Here is a 21,212-nt window from a genome sequence, read left to right as displayed (position 1 = left end):
CACTAATACAAGTTAAAACACTAGAAACCACAAAGAGAAACAAGAAAGACAACACTCATAGAAGTGAAGTGACAAAAAGCGAGAGAAAAAGTTTCAAAAGACAACAAAAACAAAAGTCACCCAGAAAAATGACGACAACTCTGCTGAAGGTTCCTTGATCTCCTTGGGAATGATAAAGCTCCAAGATCAAATGTATACATGAGCTCTAACAATGTCCGTTAAATAGATTTGAGTGAATTAAGGTTTATGACATGCATACCTAAAATCAAGGAAAAAGTGACACTTGGCAGAAATTTCTAAAAATAGGGGCAGTGCCACCTTCACGAAACTAATGATGAATCCCAACTTTCTAGGGATTCTTTTTCGATTTTTTTTTATTTTTGGTTTTTCAGGAAACTTTCCATGCACACTATTGGGAAAGATTGCGCAATTCTATGGAATTGGGCAACTTTTCGGCTCAGAGCACTACGTAGTTTCTAATCTCAATGATGGATTGCACAGTTTCTAGACTTAGTGCTGGGCTTCCTTCCATGACTGCACAGTTTCTGAGCTCAAGGAAGAATAGCCAGTCAGGATTTCACAATTCCAAACATCAATGATAGCTTGCCCTCATGGATTGTTAAGCTTATGGAGGCAAGCCCATACCTGTTGTAAGGCCAAGTCAGGAGGTTAGCTTGTGACCTAGAAAGACAAGATAAGTGTAAAAAAAGGCAAACAAAAGAACAGTTGAAAGGGATAAGTCTCAATCAAAACATGAATACTTGATGAAAATCAAAGGTAAGCTCATGTCAAAAGAAAGGAAGGCTCCAAAATCAAAGCATAGGAAAAAATTTGGAGTGTAGTTGTAGCTGCTACAACATAGAAATTATAAATACCTTATAACATACCACTACCATGTAGTACTCAATGTACATTCTAGCTGATATGTCATAATATTTGATGCCACAACCTGGTATTTTCTCCAGAGATTGTAGGAGTATTTCCTTCTTTAGCTCCTTCCTCAGGAACAAAAGAACTGTTGCGCCCATCACTAATAGTGCAACCTAGTTTCTTATATAAAGTTCCAATCCAAAATCCCATCAACAATACCATTTCTCCTCAAACCATCCTGCAAGTGTCCTTTTAAGACATCATTTTTACACTTGCATTGCTCATCTTTCTTACAAAGATCAAAATTTTTTGCCAACTCTAGGATGTGTAGCATGAGAGAGTGTTCTAATCCTTTCACTCATGATATTCGACTTGAATTTTTCTTGTTCCATGATTCCAATTGTTAAGTCATCTCCTTGGAAGAATTCACCACCATTATATATTTCATACTCTCAAAACCGCTCCTTGTTAAGAGTCATATGAAAGGATGCCCCTAAGTCAACCAATTGTTCCTCATGATTTATATGTGTACTTAATTAATCCAAGTTTTACACATCCCCTCGTATATTTGAGGAGGATTTATCTTATCTAGAGGATGCAACATTATATTCCTTCCCTTGCTCTACAATTTTGGATATGTAGTCTTTATTGTAATGTCCTTTTCCACATCTCTAACATACCTTTATTAATTTTCCTAGAGATTTATATCTTCCTCTAGATTAGGATCTCCTACTTGAGGAGTTATTTTTATTTCTATTATGGGAGCTTCCTCTTATAGACAAGGCATATTTATTCTTACTTTCCATGTTTTTCTATCTCATCTCATCTAATAACAATGATGTCCTATATTTTCAAAACTTAAAGTTGTCACATTACTACTTATTTCAAGAACCAAATTATCCCACAAGTTTGGTAAAGGAACACAACAAACCAATACACTTATATTCATCTAAAATCTTAATATCAATAGATAATAACTTACTTACCCAACTATTGAAGCCATTTATATGTTGTCACCGAGTCTCCATCCTTCATCCTTAATTCATATAACTTTTTCGACATGAACAATTTGTTCATTAGGGACTTAAATTGATGTGAAGTCCCTAATTTGTTCCACAATCCCTTCACCACAACTTTTCCTAAAAATATCAGCAATACTGAATTTGAGAGACAAAACTATATTGTGATCTTTTCCTTTCACTCCAACTTGATCCACTCTTATGTTGACATAGTTGTTAATGCGATACTTGGATATAGAGTGATCCATTGATCCTTATCCACAAAAATATATTTTATTTTGGGCTTCCACATCCAAAAACTCCACCACTGAATTTATTGATGATATTTATCTTTGAACTAATAACCATTTCCTTTCACCATAAAATCAATTCCATATATCTCCCATTGTAACAGGATCTACCATAGGCTCAAGTGAAAACCCTTGGCCACAAAAGCATCCACTTGAAGCCAAAACTACACTGATACCAAATGTAGGGTTTAACCTTGTACAATTAATTGCTACAAATAGATTCTTAATAAAATGGAAAATATACAATGGAAAACACACATATTAACAAAAACATTTTACCCTGGAAACCCAAATTGGGAAAAATAAAAAAGCCTTTGTAGTATATTCTTGTTTATTGTATTACAATACAAGATATATATCGCACAATATCCATAAATTGATAATCCATTTTTCCCTAAATATAGTACAACCATAATTCCTTAAACAAAACTAAAAAATCATGGGATAAACCACCATGTGCCATAAAAATGCTAAATGCAAAATTTGTGTAGTGAAATTTTCCAAAAGCCAAATGCAAAAAACCATCCTTTTTTTTTTCTTGAGGGTGATGCCCTTAAATCCTTGTGTAGGCGGGTTTTTTCCCTATTGCAAACCCCATGAGAAAGGGGGGTTGTGCCCCCCCTACATCCCCCCCGAACAGGGGGGACTACTACCACCTTGTGAACACCCTACTAGGCCCAGTGCAATGTACAACTCGTGGGGATAGCAGTGAAAAGAATATAACACATACCTAATATCAATTGCAATTGTTTCTTCACCTCATTTATTCTAGAATAAAATATTTGTAAAACCTAATATTTGGCAATGTAGAATCTTGCAAAAATTGGATCTCAGGCTCCACTTCCCTCTTCGGTGGTATCCCTTTATCCTTATGGAATAATCCCCTGTATGCCTATAGGAACTCTCCCATTTTCTCTCTTTATTCCTTAGTGAACCCCTCCAAAGATTCCTTTTCTTTCATTAACTCTTTTATAGATTGATCTTCTCTTATGAATACTAAAACATACCTTTTATCAGAATTGATCAATTTCTTAGTTTTATTATCACTTATTAGTGAAAATTTTTACTTCCCCTTATGCATGTTGATGATGAAGGATTTTCCATCATTAATGGGGAAGTACTAGTTGGATCCCCATATGAAGATTTCATCTACATGTACATACAGGGACTCCCAAATGCAACTCCAAATACATCATGTGCAACTACATCTAATTCTACTTCATAAACAAAATCAACACTTATGACCAATTTGATTTTACATTATTTGCTTACCTTTATCTCTACCCCTTCCTTGATCATCCTAATGGATATTGGCTAGGATGGTGATGAATCTGCAACCCAAGTTTGTTGATCAGATGATACACTACTATGATATTTTCCTATGAATCTAAGTTGAATAGACCATCAATCTTTGTCTTCTTGACCTATATTTTTATATGGAAGAGTTGGTCATCTCCTTCTCTTCCCATTGGTGAAGGCCACTTAGATTCACCTCCTTCTGCACCAAAGTGTAGAAAATATTGTGGTCCACAATATATCTTCTTTCCACCCAAATTCTCATATATATGGAAACAATATTTTTATTCTTTGTACCCTTTTTGAGGTTCTTTGTGTTGATATTTGGATGCAATTTCCACCACTTCTACGCGATTAGATAAATTTTGAGGTCTAAAATGGGCATCCTAAGAAAAATGTACAACCAAAATAAAATTTATAAGAACTTATATGATTCAAGATGATGATGTCAACCATGAGGAATGATTCACCATTTTTGGAGTAAAAAGGTAAAAATATTAAAAAATAATAAAATAATAAAACTACATTTTCAACTCATATTTTCAACTTATCTCTCTAAGGCTTTACTCAAATTTCAAATGGGAGTACTCGTTAGATGCAAAATTTAATTCCTCATCCATGGAGTAGCCATCTTGCATACTTTTGATGGACCCAGCTACATGAAAAATGATAAATACATGAAAAACATTATTGCAATCACATTTTTTCATGTATTTCTCATTTTTCGTGTAGCAGAGTCCATCAAAAGTATAGAACATGGGTAATCCTTGGATGAGGAATAAAATTCTACATCTAATGAATGTTCCCACTCAAAATTTGAGTAAATCCATAGGAAGATGCGTTTAAAATACGAGTTGAAAAAATAGTTTATTTATTTTTTCCCTCTAAAATTTGATGATGTAATCAAACCCTATTTTATTATTTCCATTATTATTTTATAATTTCGTTAGGAGGCCCATTTTAGACCTCAAAATTCCTCTAATGACTATCAATGTTGTAGTGGTTGCTAGGATTTTTGCACTAGTGTACTTTAGCTACTATCTTATTTCCTTTCCCCTTTTCCACTTCTTCTTTCCCTTCTTGGAAGCATCCTAGTATTCTATTTTCTTTGAACAACTTGACTTCCCTTTCTTCTAGCCTATGTTTTCCAAGTATTATGCTTATACATAAGCCTCATCCATCGTTATGGGTTTGAACAATATCACTTGTTGTCATAGACAGATATATAGACCCTAGATAATTGAAGAGTACATATGGGTTCCTCAGAGATATACCCAACATTATTACCATATTCCTAAATTCTATGGTGTAATCCTCTAAACTTTCCCCCTATCTCTACCTAAACTAATGCCACAAGATCAACTAGTCTTATACATACTTGATAGGGAAGAATTGGACTTTATGGGAGTTTTAAAATCCTACTACTTAGTTATTAGAGGATACCTCTCTAGTCCAAGGGTTTCCATGTGGCTTTCCCACCAAGTCAGGCATAGTTCTCTATTTTCCAATGAGAAAATGAATTTTTCTATTCCTTTTATATGTAGTGAACTCTAAAGTAAATGTCTAATTGCTCTAACTAGTTATTTAACTTCAAAAATTATATCTCACCTTAATATCGCTTGATGTACACCTTTGATTCAATATTGAAAAGGGACTATCCATGGTTCATGGAACTTGAACTCGGCTACACTTTTTTGGGTTCTTTCTTGTAATCATTCTATAGATCTTTCTAATCCCGTAAATTTCTCTTTGATCTTACCTATAAGTTGGAACCTCTATCTTCTTTAATTATAAACCTATTTATTAGAGCCACCATAAGCAGTTTAATATTAGGCTAATATATATGACTCATGCTTATAGCCTTAAGAATCTCTCCTCTATTATATCTTGAGAGTTATTATGCACAAATTTTCTAGTCATGGATGGGGTTTTATGAATTCTTACTCAAATCACTTCCTCGATCCCTTGTAACATCCCACAAATACCCCACACATTATGACCTCTCAATAAAAAAGGTGTTTGAACTTTTCTTCTACTTGCCCGGTCAAGACCTAGCCACCGCTCTTTTGCGCCCTTGCCTTTGGCTCGGCCCTCGGGCTGCTCGCGCCGTCGGCCTCCTGCGGCCTCTTCCCTCTGCGAGGCACTCCCCTCCGCGGGGGCCTCCCTGCGCGCTGAAGTTCTGCTGGAGCTCCCCATTTTGTTGCACCTGAGATGGCTTGTGGGGTTTGATCAAGGCCGCTGCTGTTGTTGCTGCTTCAATGGATCCGCCCCCTCCACCTCCCCCTTCCGATGCTCAAGCATTTCTTAAGCTCCTCGAATCCCTGCCGAAGAAGAAAGCTTCAGAGGCTGCAAAATTCGTTAAATGTTTGGACGACATTCCAGAGATCTCGTTCCCCCCTAAGGGTCCGATCAAGGTCGCCCTTTCACTGGTTGAGAGAGCTCTGATAGGCCAGTTCACGGGCCTCTGGCCCTCTCCCAAACCACAGAGAACTGGATTGCTAGAAACTGGGCTCCTTTGATTAAGAATGGTGTCACCTCGTATTTTCTAGGGAAGGGATTCTTCATGTTTGAATTCATTGATAAAGAGGATAAGGATCTGATATTCCGTAACAACCCCTATTTCATGGGCCCTCAAGGGCTGTACCTCAACAAGTGGATGCCTGATTTTGACCCTTCAGTTGACGTTCCCACAGCCGTTCCTGTGTGGGTTAGGCTGCCCAATCTGCTTGTGCATTGCTGGAACTGGGAATCCCTAAAGCACATTGGTAACACCCTGGGCAAATTCATCGATCGTGCAAATAACAAAGATCAATTTGACTGTGCAAGAATCTACGTTGAAGTTGATCTGGAAGTTGGCTTGCCCGAGGCAGTAAAGATCAAGGTTGGAAGCTGGTCTCATCTTCAGAAGCTGGACTATGAGCAGTTTCTGTTCAAGTGTAGGAAATGTCAGGTTTATGGCCACTTCGCTCAGAACTGTCCAAAAAATATTGAAATGGAAAAAGGCAAGGATGAAGGCTGGACCCAGGTTAAAAGATTCAAAAATACCCACAAAGCCAATCAACCAGGCAATATGAAAGGCAATGGTTCATAGGTCGCCCCTAGTAACCAAACCCCTGCCATGGAAGAGCAAGGAAATAAATACATTCTGTTAAGCCCAGTTACGGAAGGTTCCTTAGAACTAGAGATGTAGAAAGAAGGATCGATCCCCAAAGAGCCCCCCATGGAATCAATATAGGTGGAAAGTAATGAAGGCAGATCAAAAGAGACTCCCATTGTAGAGACAGAGGAGGTGCAAAGTTCGGAGGAATAAGAAGAAGAAGGCGAAATAGGAACTTCGCAAACCTCGGCCAGAAGATCATTGAGAGGTCGAAAATCTGCGCAGGACAAAAGAGAACAAGAGACCTACAAAGACAAGCTCCAGGGTAGTCAACCAACCCTTGAGAAGCTTTTGGCAAATACTCTGAAGAAGAACAGAAATCAGCCTCAGAGCTCTAGGGGAGCTCATCCTTCAAAATGAAAGTGATGAAGATCGTCTCCTGGAACTGTAGGGGTATGGGGAGCAGAATAAAAGAAGAAGCTATAAGAAATCTGATGAGAACAGAACTTTCCGACCTACTCCTCATCCAGGAGACTAAAATGGAGGACTATGCCTTCCTCCAGATCGGCAAGAAGTTGTGGAAACAAAGCGAAGGTCTAGCAGTATCAGCTCGAGGTGCTTTCGGTGGACTGGGTTCTATCTAGAATGCAAACAAGTTTATAAAGATCAGAGAAGTTAAAAATACCCATTGGTTGTTCTCAAAAATCCATCACATAGAAATAGATATGACACTCTCCCTCTTCAATGTGTATGCTCCCGTCAGCTCAGCAGAGAAAAAGCACTGTTGGGATTCCATTAGGAATCTGGCAGATACTGAAGACTTAACCAATATTATCATAGCAGGGGATCTTAATCTAACATTATCAGTGGCTGAAAAACGCGGAGGAAGCATCGTCAGGGACCCGGCGTGGGAATGGGTTGAGGACTTGCTGCTCGACTGGGATATGATCTACATCAAGCCTTCGGCTGGGAAGTACACATGTACTAACAAAAGAATCTGACCTGGCCACATCGCTGCAAGGTTAGATAGATTTCTCATCCAAAGCTCTTTTCTTCTTCTTGGTCTAGAATCTAGAATGCATATCCTTCCTTGCAGTGTTTCTGATCACCGCCCCATTAAACTCGAGCTGCTGGCTCATTTGGATCAAGGTCCCATTCCTTTCAAATTCAACGCTCACTGGGCCAAGGAGCCGTCCTTCTTGCCTCTGATAAAAGAAACCTGGAAGCTCCCTGTCAAAGGCTCTGCATTCTTTGTTTGGGAAGAGAAACTTAGGAGAGTCAAAACTGCTCTAAAGTCCTGGGTAAAATCATTACCAAATCCTGTTGTGGAAAGGAAAATAATCCAGGAGCATCTTGATTCGCATTACCTGGAATCGGAAAATGCTAAGATCACTAAAGAATTAATTGACAAGGAGGCTAACCTTCAGCGCATGTTCCTTAAGGCTAGCTTGGCAGAGGAAGAGTTTTGGAGACAAAAATCCCGCAGTCTCTGGCTCAAGGCGGGAGATAGAAACTCTTCTTTCTTCCACAAGCAAGCTCAGGCCCGAAAATGCTTCAACTCCATCTCAGAAATCAAAGTTGAGACCACCATTCATAGAGACATCAGATGCATAAAAAACGCTGCCTTCACTCACTTCAAAAATCTCTACAGTGAAGAAGAGGCCACTGATCATGCTCCTTCCATTGTGAATGAGGTGCCCTTCCTGATAACTGAAAGAAATAATCAATTCCTGGATGATGAGATCACTAACAATGAAATAAAAGCCTCTCTCTTCGCTATGGAACCGGACAAGGCCCCGGGCCCTGACGGTTTCACTGTCGGATTCATTCAAACCTGTTGGCAGATAGTGGAGAAAGACCTATGCAGAATGATAAGGAAATCCAAAGAGTGCCAGAAAATTGGGGGAAGCACCAATTCGGCCTTCCTGGCCCTCATTCCCAAGGAGAAAGGAGCCAACTCCTTCAGCCGGTTTCGCCCTATATCTCTATGTAATATAGGTTATAAGCTGATCACGAAAGTTATTGCCAACAGATTAAAAACCATCCTTCCGAACATCATACCTGTGAACCAGGGAGGATTTATCAAGGGAAGACAGATTGTGGACAACTTTGTCTTGGTCCAAGAGGCGATCCACTCCAGTATGGTCTGCAAACAAAAAGGTATGGCTGTCAAGCTAGATCTAGAAAGTGCCTTTGACAGAGTGAGACACAGTTTTCTATTCGAGGTCCTGCACAAATTCGGGTTTGGCTCCAAATTTGTCAATTGGGTTAAGGCCTGTATCAGTGAGCCCTAGATAGCCCCACTGGTGAATGGGAGGGCCTCAGATTTCTTCAAAGCCTCTCGTGGTTTGAGGCAAGGGTGTCCTTTATCCCCCCTGCTCTTTGTCCTTCAAGCTTCCGTCCTCAGCTTTCTTTTGAACAAAAAGCAACAGGATCAAGAACTAATGGGCCTGAACATTGCGAGAGGTGTTAACAACATAAACCACGTGTTATTTGCGGATGATTCCCTCTTGCTGGGCACTGCCTCTGTGCCCTCAGCTAAAAGTTTCAAAGAAGTGGTTGAAGAATACTGTGAAGAATCAGGAAGTAAGCTGAACAAAGGCAAATGCCATATCTACTGCTGGAATACCCCTGCCTCCTCATTGCAGGCCATCTCCAGTTGCTTCGGTTTCATGGCTTCCTTGTCTTGGTCCTCCTTCAAGTATCTGGGTCTCCCTATCTTTTTACATCGCGCTGCCAACAGAGATTGGCTGCCCCTGCTGGAAAAGTTCGAGTCTAAGATCCATTCCTGGGGTTTTAACTGGCTTAATCTGGCAGGTAAGTCAGTTCTAATAAAATTTGTCCTCAACAGCCTCCCCATATATCAATTTGTAGTGATGCTGGCCCCTGTTTGAATTATGAAGAAAATGGAGGATCATATCAGAAAATTCTTTTGGAAAGGCGGGAAAGCCAACGAAAAGAAAATTCCTCTATTAAGCTGGACTAAAATCTCCATGCCCAGATTGGAAGGTGGACTAAACTTTAAGAACATCAGCATGCAAAACTTGGTGTTGGGTGCAAAACTGATCTGGAGGATTATTGCCCCAAAGTGGGGTGGGCTCAGGTCGCCTTGTGGAAAAAGTTCTTCCGTGGGCAGAGGAAAAGGTGTCTCATCACCCTAGAGCAAACACTGGCTCACCTATTCAAAAACTCTGTGCAAAATCCTTCTCCCTAATCAATGATCACGCTCATTGGATCCCTGGCAATGGAAAGCAAATCAGAATTTGGGAGGATCGGATTATGGGTTGCGACCCTCTGTCTGATGATAGATCTCTATCAGCGCTGAAAGATTGGATGCACAGTTCGGGGTTCAATACACTGTGGGACATATCTAAATGGGAGAATGGATACTGGCTCAGTTGGATAAATTTTGAGGTTCCTCAGTCCCTAACCAAAGAACTGGCTATTTTCTTAGTCTTCCTCAATGGTAAGGCTCCTATGAGCAGCAGAAAGCCAGACACTCGTGGTTGGGGCTCATCGTCTGGGCGCTACTCCGTGTCTTAGGGATACAGGCAGCTCTTAGCGCATCCTCATGTTCCCCCAGACCCGAAACGATGGAAAGGAGTTTGGTATCAAAGTTCGCTCCCAAAAATCGATTATTTTTGTTGGCTCCTTTATCACCAGTGAATATTGACGGATGATAAACTCCACAAAAGAGGTTATCATGGCCCTTCTCGCTGTTCCTTGTGTGGTGAACAGTCAGAAACCATTGCGCATCTGATGCTGAACTGTAATTTCGTGGCCAATCTCTGGAATGCGGCCTTAGGCTCTTGGCAGGCGAACATCAACCTCCCCAATAATATTCCAGAGCTGTTTTCGAACTGGAAGAAGTCGTATCCTGGAGGCTCTTCCCAAAATGTTCACCTCAAAGCCACCTGGTGTATCCTTCCCAAATTAATCTGTTGGTTCACCTGGTTGGAAAGAAATCAGAGGATTTTCAGAGATAAGAAGATAGATCATAATACTGTCTGGATTAAAATAAAAACTCACCTAAAGGAATGCGTTGGTGATCAGTTGGATGGAGCAGGACTGAGTGATCTCAATGCAGCTTAGAGTGACTCCCTGGACCTCTGCTTCAATGAAATTGTTAGGCCTCCCGTTCTCCCTAAAGACTGGCAAATTCATCTTAATGCCTCAGATTTCCTGGTTCTTTGTACAAAGCAGGACCACATTATCCTTTTCTTCGATGGGGCAGATCCGGTGCATGTGGAGTTGTTAAGAGAGCGGATGGCAAAACTACTCTTAGATTTGCCTGGGGAGTGGGCTTCAACACCAGTATGCAAGCTGAAGCTCTGGCCCTTTTCCAAGGACCGAAACAACTTAAATCCCTCGGAATCAATGATGCAATAGTGATGGGAGACTCGCAGACTATTATAAAAATTTTCATAGACAGCTCTACCCCAACAGATCTAAGACTGTCCAGATTGATCACCAAAACAAGAATTCTATCAAACTCCTTCGAGAGTTTGAAATTCTATCATGTCAAGAGAGATAATAACAAAGAGGCTGATGCTGAAGCTAATAAAGCAGCTCTTCTCCCCCTCGGAGTGATCCTTAGAGATGGAGAAGAAGGTTGGGATCCCATTCCTTAACCTCCTGGTGATTATGTTTTATTGTCTCTTGCTGAAGCGGTTTGTTTGCATCTTTAATTTGGGAAAAATAGAGGCGGTTGCCCGGAAAACAATTTGTAAAAATCTTTGGTGTAGCATAGAAAAAGAGATCTCGGACTTGGACAAAGAGCTCTCTGGAATTTGCTCTGCACATTGTAATCAGAATTACGGCATTTTGGCCAGAAAGTAATACATCTCTCTATCCGTTTCTGTTAAAAAAAAAAACATCCCACAAATACCCAAAGAAACATTCTACAATACAAATATCATTTGTAGATGGTCATGGATATTCCACTACATATTTCATTACAATAAATGTATAAGTAAATTGAAATATATACTATGAAGGGTTAATTCTTTTAAATTCTAGATTTATTATTATTGATTTTGTCATTTATACATGCAATTGATAAAATGTGGAAAATAGAGAACAATGAAATACAAACACACACCAATCATAATGAACACCAATATATGCTCTGATAAAACCTTTCGGGAGAAAACTTAGCTAGAAGGTGAGGTTACTCTGCTCTCTTTTGTCTAAATTGAAATGGTGCAAGTATGAAAGAGAAGGAATTATGTATGGAGACACCTAAGACTTATGTCCCATGGGTAGTTATAGAACAAAAAGCCCCTCTATTTTTCTCTCTCTCCATCCACTGTCAGCTACTCTACTCTACTCTGCCATGGAACAAAATGTAAGAAAATAAAATGGAGCTCGTTTCCTCCTAATGGCATACTTATAACACAACCTGATATCCAATTGAGGGTTACATTTGAGTCCCTCAAATCTCAAATAGAATTACAATATGATCCTTATAGAGTCTTCTTCATATTTTTCAAATGGATATCCCATTTTTGATCAGTAATGAGGGCTGACATGGCATTTTCTCAAAACATGGTGGAGAAGCAACATGATTAACTTCTACGTGACACAAATTTTGTGTATAGACTCTATTTGACATATTTATTTTAATGTTGGAATGGTTTCTTAGTGTAGAATAGTACCAAGTGGTGTTACCCAAGTGATAGTTTAAGGATAATGAACAAAACATTTAATTCCTCAAACTACATCTGCAAGCTTTCAAAACCTAATTCTCCAAATTGAGGCCCATCTATACATTAGTGAAATTTTGAGGTCTAAAATGGGCCTCAAAACAAAAATGTACAACCAAAATAAACTTTATAAGAACTAATAAAATTCAGTATGATGATGTCAACCATGGGAGATGATTCACCATTTTTAGAGTAAAAAAGATTAAAATATAAAAAATGAAAAAACTACTTTTTCAACTTGTATTTTCAACTTATCTCCCTACAATTTTACTCAAATTTCAAGTAGGAGCACTTGCTGGATGAAGAATTTAATTCCTAATCCAAGGAGTAACCATATTGCATACTTTTGATTGAGATTACTACACAAAAAATGAGAAATACATGAAAAATGTGATTGCAATAATGTTTTTTTCATGCATTTCTCATTTTTCGTGTAGCAGGGACCATTGAAAGTATGCAATATGGGTACCCCTTAGATGAGGAATTATATTCCACATCCAAAAAGTGCTCCCACTTGAAATTTGAGTAAAACCATATGGAGATGAAATGAAAAGTTAGTTTTTTTTTTCCCTCTAAAATTTGATGATGTAATGTATTCTTTTTTTATTCTTTCCACTATTATTTTATAATATTCCTTAGGAGGTCCATTTTAAACCTCAAAATTTCTCTAATGAAAATGGCCTTGTAAATTTATTCCTCCAAATTTTCTACTTTGAAATATAAAGGTTGATGATAAATAATAGAATGGTCCAATTTAGATCATACCTCCCCATTTTCAATTCCACATGCATAAAAAATCACAACTTTGGGAAATCTGGCTCACATAAATTCTTTCTCCCATGATGCATAGAGAGAGGCATATACAAAGGACAAGGAATTAATGGAGGTGTATCAATAACTATAGGGACAGACTCATGTGGGTTATGGTGGAAACACAATTGATTATCATCTTTAGAAGGGTTACTCTATAGGGTGGAAAAACTATGTGCTCCTAAAGGTGAGTGACTACAACTAATTAGAGAGGTTAACACCTCCAAAGTTGCAAGGCATTTTGATGTTAGGAAGACAATTGCCAATTTTTTATAGGTATGTGTATTTTCCTAGGATAAAAGAATATGTAGTTAAGTTTAATAGATCATGTATTGATCTAGGTGGATATTTGTGGCCACCCGCCTATTCCACTTGGACCCCCAACACTTTCTCTTTCAGTTTTTCAGTTTCCTTAATTGTAGCACAGTTTACTATTTTTGACAGTTTGTGGGTCCTAAACTTCCAGAGGCATTTTGAGGCCCTAAGCGACATTTTTAGGGGAAACAGAGAGACCGAAAACGTCCCAAAGAAGAATCTTACTTTATTTTCGGCCTTCTCTTCGAGATCTTTGAAACAAGGTATTATGATAGCCAAATGGAGATCGCATGCCAAAGTTATGACCCCGTGAAGTTGATGTACCAATTTACCCAAACAGGGCGCAGAATTTTGGCGCTTCATCTCCTAGGGTTAGGTTTTTGGATTTTTAGGGTTTTCCATTGTTTCTTAATCATAAATAGGCCTTTGAGCCTCATTGTAACACAGTTTAGAGGTATGTAGCTACCACATCTCTTCTCAGAGATAAGCTACCATAACTCGAGCTATCTTATTTCCATTTTGTTTGTAAGCATAGTTCAGTATTTTTCCATTAATGAAATGTAATGTTTTTCTAATGCATCTTTGTATTTATGACTATATCTCTACGTTGTTTTGTTTCTGTTTAAGTTCGGATCAGTGCTATCAGAGCGGTTTGCTCTTTCTTTGTTTTTCTTTGCATGTCCCCAATGAGGTCGAGGTATAAGGAGTTAGGGCTTGATTTGGTTGAACTGTTGCAAGATCAACCTCGCAAAACTTGACGAACTCCCATGGCAGAAGAAAATAAAGATGAGGGGGTAGGAGGTCCTTTCAAAATGTTGCTCGAGGAAGCCCTCGAGTGACAGAGGGACGCGATGATGGATAACTTTGCTCAAATCCTTCGACGGACTACCCACAGGCGATACATCTTCATCCAACAACCACTTTGGAGGCGCCACTCCTTTTAAGGTACAAGTTAACTTCGATATTACCATATTTGAAGGCCTGATAGATGTAGACGCTGTAGATAAATGGTTAAATATGTTGGAAGGATTTTTTTCAGTTCATGGCTTTTCCAATCAGGAAAAGATTACTTTTGCACTTCTCAAAGCCGCCCCACACGTCAAGGACTATTGGGAAACCTACTATGAACAAAAGGATGAGAGTGAACTCTCGCTATTTTTAGCTGCACCCACTTGGGACTCTTTCCGAGATGCCATCAAGGAACAATATTACCCTGTCGGGAGCTATGAAGATAAATACATAAAGTGGACCATGCTATGGAAAGTAAGGGGCCAAGATGTGCCAAAGTTCAATTATATTTTCCATACCCTTCGCATGAAGCTGGGTATCAAGGATATTGAGCGACATTTGGTGCTCAAGTATTGCGGTTGTCTACACAAGTACATCTAGGATGAGATGGAGTTCCTGGACATTTCCTTGCTCGGCATGACGTACCATTACGTTGTCAAGATTGAGCAGAAGTTTAAACAAAAGAAGTGGGATTTTGGATTTGCGAATCTGAAGCAAGGAAAAAGCACCCCGAAACCATAGAACAAAGGGCTAAGCCAAGGCAGGGCTACCCAAGACAGCCCATTGAAGCTGCAAGAAAAAAAAACACCATGAAGACAAAGTGTTATCACCGAATTTTTTTCTAAAATTAGATAGTTTACGTTTGTTCCTAAGTCATAGTGTTAGATAGGGGTTAAGTCATTTTTATGTTTTTAGAGTCTAAGTCATAGGGTTAGAGTCTCATTTCCATCATCGAATAAAGTTCAACAACCTTGTTTTACACTTTACGGGTCTCATATCATGTTTTGAAAGTCATGTGTTTAGCCATTTAAAAAAATATTTAAGTGCACGACGAAACTGTCTAGTCGTTTTCGTAGCGCAAAACCCTGAATTTACACTAGATGAACTACGAAACTGTTGTGTATGTCACCTACAGCAATTTTGTAGCACACTACGAAACTGCTGTGTGAATCAATTTACACAGTTTTCTTCCAAAAATTTTCTTTCTAATGATTCTTTACAGCTGTTCCATTATGTATATATGCCATATATACTTAACATCCCCCATACTTGAAACATCTTCAAAAAGTAATGTCTTTGTTTCAACCAAAATTGTATTGGGGTTTCATCACTTACTGCCCTGTTCATTTGTGCTGAGGCTGACCTCTAGACTTGCTCCAAGGTATTCAATTTGTCTTTTCATTCTCCTGATATTAGTTCTTAGTCTGCCATTGATCCATCTTGCATACCTTGCCTCCTTGATTGTAAGGATAGTCCAGGTAAAGTATTGAGCCTTTCTGTTAACTAATTTAGGTTTTGAAGCTTTTTCAGCTTCCCATAGACCCTTCATTTTGTTGAAATTGGCCTTCTCAGCTACATGTTTCCTTTCCCTTTTCTTAAGTTTAGCAATCTCAAGATTGGCAAGTTTCAATTTCTTCTTAACTTCCTCATAGCTATTTTCTTCTTCTTGAGTATTGACCACTCTGTTTTTGTCATCTTCATGCGTGGGTGATGGTGGAACTATGGGCTCTTCATAAAAACCTGATATCTCCCCTGTTTCATCTGCCTCTGGCTCTGCCTCTTGTAACCTTTTTGACCGCCTAGTCATTGTAGAATTTTTTGAATAATTTAACACATATTCAACAGAGATTATCCTGATCATGTACTATTGTGGAATACATACACAATACATAAGCTCCTCTACGTTGATCATCAATATAGCAGCATTAATAACAACATAACATCAAGAGCATTCACACATTAACACAGTGTGTAACCCGGGGAAAGCATCTCGCTAAAAACCCCAACTATCTGTATATTAATGATTGAGAACATGTAACATTACAAAGTACAATGCTTATCACAAGAAATCCAGTACCAGCTCCACCTATTACACACAATACAGCTCAGATTTGATCTCCAAATCTATTCCACTACTTGCCTGCCTCCACTGCTCAATACCTGCTCAAGAACTGATGAGAATGGCTTACCAAACTCGTATTTCACCTCAAAATAATCACTCACACTTTGTTGGACGTGAGCAAAGGCTACAATACTGGGCAGATACGTGAGCAAACTCATTGGCATGCTCAATCCCTTGATTGTGCAAGATCTGGTGCACAACTATAGTCACAACTGATAGCAATCTGATTCTCTACCACCTGTCCCTGTTGAACTGAACATGCAACTGAGTTAACTGATGTATTCATTAGTCGCATCATGAGTTAATAACTTGTGAATTAATTAATAACTAATTCACCCAACTCATCTCTAGTCTATTGATCAGTTAGACTAAATACAACTAGTTTAACAAAGCTAAACTGAACACAACTCCATCAACTGCACCTCCAGTCCACTAAACTCAACTCACTTGAGTTCTAACTGAAGTCCTGCATGCAAATATTAGTCATCCCATAGGTAACCACGTATTTCCCTCTGGGATCTGCATGTACCACATCCGTAGCTCATCTTGAAGTGCTCCAAGAGAATAAGATCAAGTTTATAGTCCAAATATTATTATGAGACAATAATATTTGACTTTTCTATTTTTGATAGCCAGTCTAAAAATAGACTTTGATCACTCACATTTTGATCACTCACACTTTGATAAAAAATATAAGTCCATCTATTTTTCCCAACTTGACCAATCATCCATAAACAACAACCTGCAATCCATAGACATGATCCATATGTCTAAAAATAGACTTGCGCCAAAAATAGCCTGCAGGCCCACTTAGTGAAGGCGACTCTTTTCACTAAGCTCCATCATCTTGTTGCAATCTCAACACTCCCTCTCGACAAGATATGGATTATCAGCAACCCCTATCCTGCCTCGGTGATACTCGAATTTGCTCCTGGTGAGAGCCTTCGTCAGAATATCAGCATCCTGATCCTCCGTTGGAATGTACGAAAGTAACATGATCCTCCGCTGCACACAATCTCTGATATGATGGTACCTGATGTCAATATGTTTAGATCTATCATGAAATACAGGATTAGCCGAGAGTTTAATGCAACTCTGGTTATCACAGTAAATCACAGTAGGATCCAAATGAGAACCAAACAAACCAACCAGGATCTTCCTCATCCATATAGCCTTGCATGCAGCCAAACTTGCTGCCATATACTCAGCCTCCGCTGAACTGAGTGCCACGGATCTCTGCTTCCTACTGTACCAAGAAACTGCTGTCGATCCAATACTGAAGACCCCTCTTGATGTGCTCTTTTTGTCCGTTGGGCTCCTTGCCCAATCTGCATCCGTGAAGCCACATAGCTTCACCTCATCCTCCTGTCTGTACCACAAACCATATCCCGATGTGCCTCTCAAGTAGCGCAATACATGCTTGCTCGCCTTCCAGAAGAGCTTGGTAGGCTTAACCATAGCTCGTGAAAGCTGGTTAACTGCATAGCATATATCGGGTCGTGTATTGACCAAATACATCAGCGACCCCACCAACTGTCGATAAACAGTGGCATCCACTTCTTCTCCCGAAGTGGCATCCTCCTTCCTCCAACCTCTAGGAAGAGGAGTATCAACAGGCTTGCAGCCATGCATGTTGAACTTCTCCAGTATCTCCCGAGCATACTTGCCCTGAGAAACAAACAGTCCACCACTACACTGCCATATTTCCAATCCTAGGAAATAGTGAAGGAGGCCCAAATCCTTCATCTCAAACTCTGTAGCAAGATCCTTCTTGCATGACAGTATCAACAGCTCATCACCCGTTAGAATCAAATCATCAACATACAGTACAATGATAAGCAACTTACCCTCCACCAAAATCTGGTATAGGTTAGGATCCGCCTCGCTCTTGGAGAATCCAAGTCCTGTGAAATAGTTGTCTATCCGTGTGTACCAAGCACGTGGTGCTTACTTCAACCCATACAACGCTCTCTTGAGCCTGCACACATGCGACTCGCTGCTGAAGACCTCAAAGCCTTCAGGTTGCTCAATGTACACCTCCTCCTCAATGACTCCGTTGAGGAACGCAGTCTTCACATCCATCTGATGAATGTGCCATCCCATCTGCGCTGAGAGAGCAAGAATCGTCCGTATGGAAGAATACCTTGCGACAGGTGCAAAGGTCTCCTCATAATCAATCCCATCAATTTGTGAAAAGCCTCAGGCAACAAATCTTGCCTTGTACTTCTCCACACTCTCGTCAACTGCCTGCTTAACTTTGTAGATCCATCTCAAACCCATCACTGATTTCCCTTCCGGTCTAGGAACAATCTCCCATGCACTGTTTCTGACAATAGAATCATACTCTTCCACCATGGCGTCTACCCATGCGGGATCCTCCACAACTTCCTCGAAAGAGGATGGCTCAGTCACAACACACTTTCTCATCAGAGCCATGTATCCAGTGTACCGATCAGGTGACTGTCTCTGCCTGCGTTGGGCTGTAGGTGGTCCTGCAACTTTCTCTGCATCTTGAGCCAGTCGCTCAGCTTCTGTCAAGCGCTTTCGCCCTCTGATGGTTTCCGCTGCATGAGTGGTCTCTTCCACTCCATGAACCTCGTCCTGTGGCTGATCCACGTCCTGAAGCTCATACTTAGGAACTAATAGCTCCTCATCTGCATGCAAGTGTAGCTCCCTCTCAAGCGAACACTTCATGGCTTTCTCCTCCTGAAATTTTATATCCCGTCGCACAACAGTTTTACCACTGTCTGGCAAATACACACGATAGTTGTGGGGCGTATCAGTGTACCCCACAAATATCCCAACCTCTGCGGTCAACTCCAACTTCTTCCTGGCATCCTTCGTCACATGCATGCAAACGTTAGCACCAAAAATCCTCAAATGAGAAAGATCAGGCTTCTTACCAGAATAAGTCTCATCAGGTGTACTCATGCCAAGTATCCTATGAGGAAAATCGTTCTGCACATAAATTGCTGTATTGCATGCTTCCACCCACAAGTGAAGGGGTAGGCCCTGATCATGCAACATTGCCCGTGCAGCACCCACAATCGTTCTGTTCTTCCGCTCAGCTACCCCGTTCTGCTGTGGGTTATGGGGAGCTATGAGCTCTCTACGAATCCCTTCTGCCTTGCAGAAATCCTTGAACTCGTCCAAGATGTATTCACCACCATTATCGCTCCTAAGAGCCTTCACCTTCTTCCCCGACTCCTTATCGACCAGTGCTTTGAATTCACAGAACTTTGAATATGTCTCACTCTTCTTCTGCATGAAGAAGATCCAACACTTACGAGAGAAATCATCAACAAAAATCACATAATACCTGTGTTTTGCTGTCGAAGCAACTGAGAAAGGTCCACACACGTCTGTGTGAATTCTCTCAAGGATCGTCGTGGCGCGACTATCCTTCTCGTGAAAGGTGGCTTTCACAAACTTCCCCAAAGTACACCCCTTACACTGATCTGACTGCGCAAGTGTGCCTTTAGGAAGCCCTGTAGTGATCTGCTGCAGTATCTTCAAGGCTCCATGGTGAAGGTGACCCAATCTCCTGTGCCACAACTCGCCATCATCCTGACTCACCAATCCTTCTGCCTTGCTTGCCATTGCTGCGCATCCATCTACATGCAACTGATAAAGGTTCCTCACTCGAACCCCTATCTTCCGGGTCTCACCAGTTGTCTTGCTGCGCAAGAAAGCCTTTCCCTCACTGAAAACAACATCATACCCCTTGTCTTCTAACATCACCACTGAGATAAGATTCTTCTTCAATCCTGGAACATCAATGACTTCCTTCAATACGAAGGGTTTACCAGACTCCCTCTCAAAGGAAATGGTACCGATACCAGTCGCACTGTATCTACCATCATCGCCCATCTCGATGTGCACTCCAAGATCTTTATCCTCCAGATCAGAGAACAAATCTTTATCTCCCGTCATGTGAAAAGACGCACCACTGTCCAAGAACCACACGGATCCCATCACACTTGAAACCAAGCATGTGATCAATGAAAAATCAAGCTCAAACTAAGAAGCTAAGGCCTCTCCCCCTGCAGATCCAGCAGCTTGCTTGTTCTTCTTCTTCTGCGGACAATTTGTGGCATAGTGTCCGTGCTGGTGACAGTGAAAACACTTCACCTTGGACATATCCTGCTTCTTGCCTTTCGCACCAGACTGAGAAGCTTTCTTGCTCTTCCCTTTCTTTGCTTTGGCAGTCAAAACACAATTCTCTTCATCAGCTCCCTTTGACGAAGATCCGTCCCTGGTACTCCGCCTGATCTCCTCCTGCACAAGATCTGACCATAGTCTTTCCCATCCTGGCAATTTCTCCCAACCATTGACAGAGTCCTGATAGGAATGCCAACTCTTAGGAAGACCAAGGAGAGCCAAGCTCACCAAGTCCTCATCATCGACAGTAACCCCCACACTTCCCAGCTCATCTCGACACTGAGTGAACTTTGTGAGATACTTGGGAATACTGTCACCCTTCTCGCATTTGATGTTTCTGAGTTTATCTTTGAGCGCCAGCTTCCTCTGATCGCTCTTGCTTTGGAATAATTCTGTTAATGATTTCCACATCAAATATGGAGTAGCCTTTCCATGGAGGCTGGACACAATGTGATCCTTCACGCCCTCCAATAGAATCCTTTGAAATTTTGCGATCTTCTTTTGCCAAGCATCAGCTTGAGTAGCATCAGTAGGCTTTGGGATATCCATATCTATGAACTCCTTCAGCCCGTTATCATCCAATACTGCCTCCATCCTGTCCTTCCATGCAATATAGTTTGAGCTGCCCTCAAGAGCATACTCCAATCACAATCCGTTGAAAGACATTGCTGCGTTGGCACCAAGAAAAAATACTGCTGCAAATTCGAATTCCACCAGCAACCAACTCAACTGCCTCGG

General features: G+C 40.4%; 2 protein-coding genes across 2 annotated transcripts; both read left to right on the top strand.

Moving 5' to 3' along the window:
* Window positions 1-6,038: 6,038 nt before the first annotated feature.
* Window positions 6,039-6,566, top strand: LOC149226907 (uncharacterized). The gene has a single exon (XM_089380347.1). It carries the CDS (start codon window positions 6,039-6,041, stop codon window positions 6,564-6,566), a length of 528 nt encoding a protein of 175 aa, XP_089236473.1.
* A 2,450-nt stretch (window positions 6,567-9,016) lies between these two features.
* On the top strand, window positions 9,017-10,115 carry LOC149226906 (uncharacterized). The gene is made up of 2 exons (XM_089380345.1): window positions 9,017-9,389; window positions 9,676-10,115. Exons 1-2 carry the CDS (start codon window positions 9,017-9,019, stop codon window positions 10,113-10,115), a joined length of 813 nt encoding a protein of 270 aa, XP_089236471.1.
* Window positions 10,116-21,212: the final 11,097 nt, after the last annotated feature.

The sequence above is a fragment of the Pinus tabuliformis genome, chromosome J (assembly GCF_031772625.1).
Source record: "Pinus tabuliformis cultivar Carrire ecotype Pingquan chromosome J, CPIR1, whole genome shotgun sequence".
NCBI classification, from domain to species: domain Eukaryota; kingdom Viridiplantae; phylum Streptophyta; class Pinopsida; order Pinales; family Pinaceae; genus Pinus; species Pinus tabuliformis.
The sequence above is the reverse complement of the archived record's forward strand: the minus strand, read 5'-3'. Positions and strand labels throughout refer to the sequence as shown.

Coding starts and splice junctions, on each gene's coding strand:
- LOC149226906 (XM_089380345.1), top strand. CDS start 9,017: ATGGGCCTGAACATTGCGAGAGGTGTTAACAACATAAACCACGTGTTA. Junction 9,390..9,675: donor TAACTGGCTTAATCTGGCAG/GTAAGTCAGTTC, acceptor GGGTGGGCTCAG/GTCGCCTTGTGGAAAAAGTT.
- LOC149226907 (XM_089380347.1), top strand. CDS start 6,039: ATGTTTGAATTCATTGATAAAGAGGATAAGGATCTGATATTCCGTAAC.